The sequence below is a fragment of the Hipposideros armiger genome, unplaced genomic scaffold (genome assembly GCF_001890085.2).
Source record: "Hipposideros armiger isolate ML-2016 unplaced genomic scaffold, ASM189008v1 scaffold_55, whole genome shotgun sequence".
NCBI lineage: Eukaryota > Metazoa > Chordata > Mammalia > Chiroptera > Hipposideridae > Hipposideros > Hipposideros armiger.
In genome coordinates this window covers 1,804,303-1,814,903 of record NW_017731405.1, presented here as the reverse complement: position 1 = coordinate 1,814,903, position 10,601 = coordinate 1,804,303, and the positions used below count along the sequence as shown (strand labels likewise).

The 10,601-nt window shown below is 32.7% G+C and overlaps 1 protein-coding gene across 1 annotated transcript in view; it reads right to left on the bottom strand.

Annotated features, from left to right (window-relative positions):
• Positions 1 to 10,601, bottom strand: part of AP3B1 (adaptor related protein complex 3 subunit beta 1) — a 277,199-nt gene that overhangs the window by 147,708 nt on the left and 118,890 nt on the right. The window contains exons 13-14 of the mRNA XM_019641001.1: positions 8,447 to 8,579; positions 4,711 to 4,820 (exon numbers count right to left, since the gene is read on the bottom strand). Coding sequence (XP_019496546.1) covers positions 4,711 to 4,820; positions 8,447 to 8,579 — 243 coding nt within the window. The remainder of the gene's footprint in view (positions 1 to 4,710; positions 4,821 to 8,446; positions 8,580 to 10,601) is intronic.

Sequence of the window (10,601 nt, the reverse complement as noted above, 5' to 3'; positions counted from 1 at the left end):
TACGGTAGTTTTTTGTTTTTCACTCCAATTTGAAAGTCTGTCTTTTAATGAGAGAATTCAGTCCATTCATATTTAGGCTAGGATATATTTGATTTTCACTCTTCCATCTTATTTTATTGTTTTTAAAAAATTATTTATTTAATATTTCTCTTTCCTTTTCTTTCCCCTTTGTGATTTTGGAATTTCCACCATACTTTTATATTCTACTAATGGTTATCTTCTGACAAAAACAAACAAACAACAACCAAAAAAACCACAGGCTTTGCTATATAGAGCTGTAAGAAAATATTCACTTGGCTAATATTACAGCAACAACTGTAGAGAAAATCTATACAATCAAAAATGTTCTCTCACCCCAGGTTTTGTATATAAGCAGCTATAGTCACCTGAAAACCCTAATACTTCCTGTAATTGCCTCTCTCTTTCTAACAAGACCAGAACAAGTTTACTAGTGCAAGTTTTAACTAAATTCTACAAAAGATGTTTGGAAATAGAGAACTCCACATTTCTATTCCCCTCTCATAATCAGACACATGTTTCTCCACCATTCCTTGTAAACAAGATATTAACTATTTCCCTCCATCAAAACCCACTGTGTTCACTCCAAGATAATCTATTTTTACCTTATAACTTTTTGACATAAGATTATAATAATGTTACCTCCCTCCATTTTCTTCCTCCCATAAGACCTTCAAAACACTGTCTATTCTTTCTAATCTCATCCTACCCCTAGGTTTTCTAAGGCTGCTCAATATTTTTAGATACATATTATTAGAATTTCCCTTACATTATGCCCCTTTTCAAGCTTTTCCATTTAGTACTTTTTTTAGACATTCCTAGTCTATCCTTATACATTTAATTATTTGAGTAAATATATACATACAATACCCATGTATGTATCTCTGTTCTTTGTTTTCCTCTATCTAGAGTTCCCTGCTTTGGTTCATTAGTTATTGGTTAGAAAAGTGGTTCTTGCTGATGGATGTACCACTTCCCTAGAAGGTATCTAAATATGTGTAGGAGTATTTGTGGTTGTTACAATGACTAAACATACTACTGAAATGTGATGCTTGGTACACAGGGATGCTAGATGTCTATCTCAGGTTTATGCCCTCATCTCCTGTCAACAGATCACTGACAAATAATGTGAAACAACTGTTCCACATTTGGGCAAACACAGACCATGTCAATCTAATGCCCAATTTGTCAGTGATTTGAGGGAAGCAAAAGGAAACAATAATAAAATCCTGGCCCACTCAGGGAGTAGAAAAGTGAATTGAATACAAAAAAAGAGATAGACTAGAAATGGAAGAGAAATAGCATAACGTGCTGGTTAAGAAAGCAGACGTACTAGTTCTGTGACCTTAGGCAAGTTACTTAACCTCTCTGTGCCTCAGTTTTCTCTTATGTAAAATGGGGACGCTAATAGAACCTACCTTGCAGATTTGTTAGGAAAATTATTTTTATTTTTAAGGTGCTTAGAATAGTGCCTGGCATATGATTAGCATTACAGGACTTATGTTAAATAAGTAAGAAAAATATAAAAGGGGGCACAAGATCACTTACTAAATTTTTTTCAAAAACATTAAATATAGCCATGATCATACTAACAGCTAACACTAAGTACTGTCAAGTGTTTCACTACATTGACTCATTTATTTCTCACAATAGGTCTATAAAGTTACTAGTACTACTGTTCCCATTTTACAGATGAGAAACTGGAGCACAGAAGTCGAATAGCTTGCTTAAGTTCACAAAGGTAGTAAGTAAAAGGTAGAGACTGAATCTGAACCCAAGTCACCTTGTTTTCAAATCACTCTCTTAATCCCTATAGCTCTCATATATAATCTGTTCCAGAAGTCCTAATTTTGATAATTAATCAATAACAAGTGTAGATATGAAGACAAAGGAACTCTGGTGAGAGATGTGGTTGACGCTCAGATACTAACTGACTCCTTTTGAGTCTTATTGTTAGCTTTAGGACAAATGGATAACTGCCCTGCAAACTTCAACATAATCCCAAGGGAAAGAAAATTTTGCCACCAGAGACATTAAACATTGGTCCTGATCACACAAATATAATCCCTCTGAACAGGCTGAGTATAGATTACCCCATCTTTAAAGAAAGAAGTGATATACTCCTCCCCTAAAATACAACCCTTCAGTTATACAACATCAGTTGTCAAACTTTAACCAACGTTCTAGGGCAACTCATAATAAAAGGCAAACACAATGGAGAAGAATTTGAAGAAAAGACAGAAGCCACGGAGAATGTTTCAAAAGAGAAGTAGTCAGTGAAATCAAATGTTAACAAAAGACCAAGAAAGATATGGACAGCAAATTATCCACTGGATTTAATAAGAAGGAGATAGTGACGTGGAAAAAGTGAGGAGTCAAAAATCAGACTGTGCTGGGTTGAGGAATGTGAGGTAAGGAAATAAAATTCTTCTCAGATAATTTTTTCAAAAACTTTAGTTTTAAAAGGAAGAAGAAAACAAAATAGGACATGTATAATAATAACAGTTACCACTCAGTGCTACTGCATACCAGGCAATATTCTAAGACCTTTACATACATTAACTAATGCAACAATTACAACAATATTGGTTCTTTTACTATCACCATTGTATAGATGGGAAAAGTGAAGCATGAAGATTTTAACATAAGGACGTGGAGCTGGTAGCGAGTGGCAGAGCCAAGATGAATATCTGTATTTTAATTTAATTTTTAAACAACTTCAGATTTATAGAACATGTGAAAGGAGAGTGAAAAGAATTTCTGAATACCCTTCCTTCATCCAGATTCCCCAAATGTTAACATTTTACTACATTTGCTCTAGCTTTCTCTTTATGTATACAAACACACTTTGGTTTTTGAATCGAAAGTTGTAGACATGCTCTTATCCTCAAAATACTTCAGTGTAAATTTCCTAATAAAAGAAATGTTCTTGCATAACCACAGTAAATTATTCAAAAATCAGGAAATTAAACACTGAACCAATACTATTATTTAATCTATAGATTTTATTGAGATTCTGCTAATTATCCCTATAAAATCCTTTACACAAAAGAAAGTCCAAAATTATGTGTTACATAGAATTGTCATCTCTTTTACTCTTTTACTCTTTCTGAGAAAGTTCCTGAGTTTTTCTTTCCATTTCATGATACTGGCATTTCAAAATACAAGTATAAGCCAGTTATTTTATAGAACACCCACATTTGGTTTTGTCTGTTTCCTCTTGACTAGACTCAAGCCATTCACTTTTGGCAGGAATTCAACTGACTTGATGCTGAGTTCTATTCAGTGTATCTTAGAAGGTACGTGATGACGTTGCTGGCAATGTTAACTACATTCATTTGGTTCCAGTAGTGTCTGCAGTTTCTCCATTATAAAATCAAGTCATTAATTTACCCATTGTAATTAAGAAATATCTTGTGAGGATACACTTTGAGATTGTGCAGACATCCTGTTACTACTCAAATTTTCTAGTGTTTAGCATTTGCTAATGAATCTTGCCTGAATCAATTGTTGCTCTAATGGCTAGAAAATGGTGATACTCAAATTCCATCACTCCTTCTGTATTTATTAGTTTTTGCATTGTAAGGAAGAGCTTCCCTTTCTCCCTTACTCTGTCATTCATTCATTCTAGTGTGGACTCAGAGATTCTTCAACAGGTTGTAATCCGTTTACTATCATGCATTTTGTTGCTCAAACTGGTCAGTGGAAACCCCTACAAGCTGGCTCTTCTGTCTTTTTGATATGTCTTTATCATTTTGAGAGCACGTCCTTGCTTCTTTTGGCCCAATAAGATGTTGCAAGATCATCTTGTTCTCTCTATACCCTGTATCTGAAATCAGCCATTTCTCTAAGGAACTCTGGTTCCTCTGAGTGGTGAATGGAATTTAAAAACCAAGGTCTACTATGAAAAGGAATACAGTATTGTATTCTACAATGTGCATGAACCTTCAATAAAACATGGTAAGTGAAAGAAGCCAGACACAAAAGCCACCTTACTGTCAGACTACATTTACATGAAATGTCCAGGAGGAGCAAATCCACAGAGACAGAAAGTAGACAGATAGTTGTCAAGGGCTAGAGAGCAAAGGAAGGATTAGGACTTTGAGGTACAAGATGATGAAACTGTTCTGGAATTACACCGTGGCGATGGTTGTACTGCCTTATGAATATACCAAAAACACTGAATTATGTATTTGGAAAGGGTGTATTTTATGGTATGAAAGTATACCACAATTAAAACAAAACAACACAAGATCTGAGCACTCAGTGTACTCATTGCTACTGGGGTACTATTGCATGGAGGCTTTGTCCTTCTCAACGGACAGCCGTGGGAAATAGATGTCTGTATACCTCAATTAAGCATTCATAAGTGTACACACTAATGTGTGTAGAAACACACATACATGCAGATATACACTCACACACACCTTGATATCTACATAAAAACCCAGGAAGGTAAAGCTAACATTCTAATTCCAATCCAGTATTGCTGTACTTATTGTATCTTTCCTCTTTTTCAGATTTGTAATTCCCTTCCACAACAGTGCGGAACCTTACAACCAGGATTTGAATCCAGACAATTCAGCTCTCTTAACCATTATGCTTTAGGATGCACATTTATTTTAACAAAACCACAATTTACTGAGTAAAAATTCAGCTGAATTCAGCACAGATCTCTTAATTGGTACTCACGGTGATGCTGTCCAAGAGTTTGGCCATATGTTTGATAATTTCACCATGATGTGCAGGTTGCATTTGCAGTAATTTCTTAATAACAACCACACTTTCAGCAACAACTATTTCTGAAAAAGAGATTATTCGTATTAAATATGTGTAATTCAATTCAAATTATCCTTGGTAAAGTGTAAATTTAAATTAGCAAAACATTCTATCTGTCTTAAATGGCTAGGTGAAAACTATAATCATGAATGTCCTTCCAAGTTTTTTAGGTGAACATGCATCTTAAGTAGAGGAGTATACTTTAATTTCTAACATCTGTTACTGTCTCCTGGCTTCTGATATCCCTTTCTAATCTCTGCTTCTTTAAGTCAGAAAAACAAAGTGAAGTTAGATCATGTAATCACCATAATGTTCAAGTGTCTTTGGCTTTTAACCAGACCTCTCAAATACTGTTATTTGATTCCTACTAATTATACAGTGGTAATCAAACACCTACAATCTAAATAACATTTTTTTTCCAATTCTAAAAAAAAAAACCACAACAGTAAACTAAAAATAACAGCAAACTAAAAAAAAATTAAAAAGCAGTCCTTAATTGATATGTCCAGAAAAGTGAGCAGTAAGGATTAGCAGCAGTAGGAAAGGCGTTGCTATAGAAATAGCATGGGCTTCAGAACCAGAAGGAGTTGGGCTGTGAGCTGGATTGTCTCCATTGGTCCCATGAATCCATTCTGACTTTTCTGGCCCAATTCTGTGTCCCTAGAGGCTGACCTCTGTGGACTGCATCAACCAGACTTCCTTGCCCTGGCTTCCAGCTATGTTTAGCTAACAGGAAGCACCAGCAGGAGATCAGGGGGCAAGAGGAGAGAATATTTATTGTCCTGAATCTCTCTTGTGCCAGGCTTCCCTGGCAGTGCTGGCATGCCTCTACTGAAGGTTTCCGTCCCTGTGACTGGCTCTCTCTTGCAGGGTCTGGTAACTGCTCTCACTCCTCACACCCCTTCCCTTCAGTTTTAGGTATGGCTTCTCACTGTTCCTAGCCTTAACGAATACAGTAATTGGTATTGGGAATGGCTCCAGGAAGCAGACCCTCAAACTGGGATTCTGAGACTGACTTATCACACAGAAGTGGCTAATCACTAGTCTGAGTTAAGGTTTTGGTGGCACCAGTAGAGAAATGTAACTAGCCAGAGCACCTGACCTTATGGAATGAATCTTAAATAAACAACTACAAATGCTTCAGATGCCAAAGAAATAAACCAACACTGCCTTTAAGTATTACTTTGGCATTTTTTATTAATAGGGACTCATTGATTTTCGATATTCCCCTGGTATAAACTTTAAAGGTTTACTTTAATACTATACTGGAAATATCATTATTTGAGTTTACTATTTTTCTTTATTTTCTTATCTAGCTCCCATTAAGAATATAAGCAACATTTTTTCCATTCTAATCATTATTAAACATACTTCAAATTATATACTTCTTTATGTAAATGATCAATTCATCTTTACATGTTTTATGTAAATAAATGCCACATTTCTTTTTCTTCTGACAATAACATATGGCAGGTATCATCGTCATTTTCTTTTCTTTTCTATTTCAATTATAATTGCTATACAATACTATATTAGTTTCAGGTATATAAAATAGTGATTAGACATTTATATACCTTACGAAGTGGTTATCCCAGTAAGTCTAGTACCTATCTGACACCATACACAGTTATTCAGTATTATTGACTACATTCCTTATGCTGTACTTTACATGCCCACGATTATTTTTATACCTGGCAATCTGTACTTCTTAATCCCTTTCACCTTTTTCACCCAGCCTTCCAACCCCTACTCCCATTCTGCAACCCCTACTCCCATCTGGCAACACTCAATTTGTTCTATGTATCTATGAGTTTGTTAATAATCAGACTGCAGGAAAAAAAATCCATGGTTATAAAGAGAGTTTTAATTTACCAAAAAAAAAAAAAAAAGCCTAAACATTGAAATATCAGAGTTTAAATTAGTAAATCCTCCTACTTTTAAGAGTGATTATAAATTACTTTAGCCTCCCATTATCTAATTATAAAATAATCTATTCTTCCTTTAAAAGTGCTACAGGGGTAGAACATTCATCTTTTAAATCAGTCAAGAAAAAAATTTTTTTTGAGAAATTAATGTGTTACAAAGCTGAAGTGGAAAAGATTGCATTATAATCCACAGCCTGAAAATTTCACATGACAAAAAGAATTAAAATATAAAATTGAGAAATCTTGAATATATTTTGTATTTGAAAGAACTCATCAGTGTTCTAATTAATTTGTGGTGCTTTTTTGTATGCAACTAAATTTTAAAAGAACATATCATATCATCTAAAGTATCTATAATATTTAAAATCTATAATATCCTGGACATATTTTCTCAAGAAATATGTCTTATTTGATCAGATAAGTAATTCTTAAAGGTATAGGAAAATAAAAACATGCTTTTTAACACAATTTAAGGTGTGGTGTAGAAATAGATAAAAAAGGATGTTATTAAAAGTAGAAATAGGTAAAATGTATGACATTTAGCATCCTATCTGCTCTTACATTCTACAGTCAATTTAAAAAAAAAAATCTATATCCCTGATAATTTTTGCCACTTAGAGTTTTAATGCTGCACGCAGAAAAATGTTCTACCCATCATAATAGCTTGAGTTTATAGATAAAAGTTTATAATTTTATATTCACAATAAAAATGACTCTTATTTGAGGATAAATTGTTTCAATTTTTTCATCAGCAGTACTTACAACAATGTTACAGTTTTCTAAAGAGATCTATACTACATGGGAATAGATATTTGGGGATAATAGAGTTATTGTAGTGAAAAGCTATTTTACTTTGAAATAAGATATAAAAAATAATCAATTTTGATATGTTAAACTTATGGCTGCTATGTCATATATGCTTGTGTCTAGATATGACAAAGTTGTATTTAGAATTCCACAAATATTTTAATGATTTTACACTGAAAATTATGCTTTTCTTAAAAAGAATATCATGTTAATCAAATAGAATTATAATAATACGCTAAATAAATTATTTTAAAAGTGAAAGTTAGCTGACTCATTTTTCTTTCTTGAAATGGCCTAATTTATTCTAAACACCATAGAAATAATTGACATTTTACCTGAGCAGTATGAAATCTAGATTACATATTTTACCTATCCAATTTTATAAAATGTTTAGATATTGTTTGGTTTAAAAACATGAAGCTGTTCCAAATTGATGACTTCTAAATCTAGTTAATCTTGAATATAAAATTATTAGGTGGATTTCTGGGAAAAAACTTTGAAGGTAACACATTCAACATACTTTTTTGATCTAGCCACTTCTCCATGTTATGAAGTCATTTGCCTGCTTTTAGCACCCTCTGCAGGTAAACCAATATTATACAAGACTTACATGCCATTGAAAAGCAGTAAAATAGAACCTTTCAAAAAAGGTACAATGAAGGTGATTAAATTGTGAAGAAATAAAATAAACAAATTACACTTTCTTAGCTTTGTTTAGATAAGAATAATACAATTTTCAAGTTAATTATCTCATTTACTAAAACAACAATAAAAAATTGTGTATGTGTGTTTCAAAGATAAAATGCTACTCATCATGTTCATGCTACTGATATACAGAAAAAAATAAAATGCAATGTCATACCAAGAATATTCAAATGATAAATTACTTGAAAAATAAAATAAAACTGTCAACTCACCATCCCTGTTGGACAGCAGACACACCAGGCCATTGAGACATGTGTCAGCGACTTCTGAGATGTTGGTTGCACATCGGCCTATAGTTTGAATAGTGGCTGCTGCAAATTGTTTATCCTGGCTTTTCACATAGGTCTAAAAAATATTATTTCAATTAGTTTATACGTTGATACTATCAAGTGAACAAAAAATGCCTATATTGAGTTTTGTCAATATGTAAGAATTCTAGCATACATAATCTTCTCATCTACATGCACTACCGGAGGTCCAACAGATGACTTTAGTTTTTTGTTGTTTTTTTTTTTACTTAAAGTATGTGCTTATACAATAGAAGCACATTTTCAAGCCAGGTTCATTCACCTGTGGCCACTGGCTTGTGACTCCAAAACAGATAGTGGCAAGCAGTCACCCAAAGACAGCAATTAGTTTAATGCAAGGTTGAGAGAGATGAAGATACTCTCTCTTTGGAAGTTTCAGTTTCATTTAACTAGCAGCATCTGTAAATCTATGAAAAAAAGGGTTGCTTTTTTAGACACACTATAAAAACTGGGAAAAGAGGGGGAAAAGAACCAATATGTTATTGGCAAACATTTTGCTTTCAAAATGGTATCTGAATGGCAGTAAAACTACAATAGCGAATAGCGAACAGTAAGCAGCATTTCAATAAAGACTTTATAAATACTCAGCTTACAATAAAATACTATACATTTGAAATAGATTTTTCTTTAAAAGACCTGTGAGCAATATATTTATATAAACTTGAAATAAATAATATTATTTAACAACAGGAAGTTAAAAGATCTTTACAAAATTTATGACAGTCCTAGAGAATTTCACTTTGGTTATAACTTTCCTAATTTAAAAACTCGGTTTTTATTGTTTACAGAAATGAATGTACTCTTAATATGCATATTTATATTTACATATATTATATGTAATAGAATTTAAAATCCCATTTTCAACTGAAACTTTTAAAAAATGATTCCCAATCTCAAATGAGAATTGCATACTATAAACAGTACGGTAATCAAATGTGCAAAAAAGGATAATACATTTAAATGCTGCCTAAATGACAAATGAAGGAGAAAATCTAAGAATATCTAAAAAACTAACAAATTTAGTGAAAATGGTACCAAGAGCATGATTAAATGTTGAAGAAATAAATTAAACAAATTAAAACCTCTTAATTCCATTTAGAAAAGATCAATTGTATTTAAAACCATTTCCCAGTTGATTACCTAATTTCAATTAAAAAATTAGTCTTAGAAAAATTTTCTATTTTACTCAAAAAATTATTCTAAGTAAACTGTACATACCTATGAACATAACCCATAAACACAGAAATAAGGTACAAAGATAGACAGTGATAAAAATGGATACATGAAGAATATATCAAAAAGATTCACTTTTAATATATTAAAAGCAAAAACAATGGACCTTATTAAACATCCTGATAGTAAATGAAATGATTGGATCACCAATATTTTGAAACAGGCCCAATATGTCAACTCTATACAACAATATAACACCATAAAATTACCTGAGACCCACTCCCTACAACCCCAGTAAATAGGAGAAGTACACTGAAATAGATTACACATGACAACAGGAAAAAGGGCAACTGTAAACACAAAGATAAAAACTTAAAAAACCTAAAAATAAATAAATAGCAAGTATATAAAACTGAAGTAAAAAATTCAAGCAATGTTCTATAGCTACAGATTACTGGATAAGAACCTGAGATACTATATTTTCCGGCATGTAAATAAATATAAGATAAGTAGTTATCCAAGACATCCTAATTTTATAAGGAAATTTTCTATAAAAACATACACCAGGAAAGTGTAGTAATACAGTTTAGAAATTACAAATCATAGACATGCTATAATATTATACTACTCCTATTAACATCACACAGTTAAAAACAAACACAATGTATATATAGCTGAAAGGAAATTTAATATGGGCATAAAAATTATGGCAAGAAAGTTAGTTAAATCTATAAAAGCTGAGAGTTGACAAAAACTCTGTTATTGTATTTAGCACGTTAAGAAATTTTTTGTGGGCCGGCCCAGTGGCGCGATGGTTAAGAACTGGCTTGGGACGCCAGAGGGCCCCGGTTCGGATCCCACATATGAGGGCCAGTGACACTGCCCT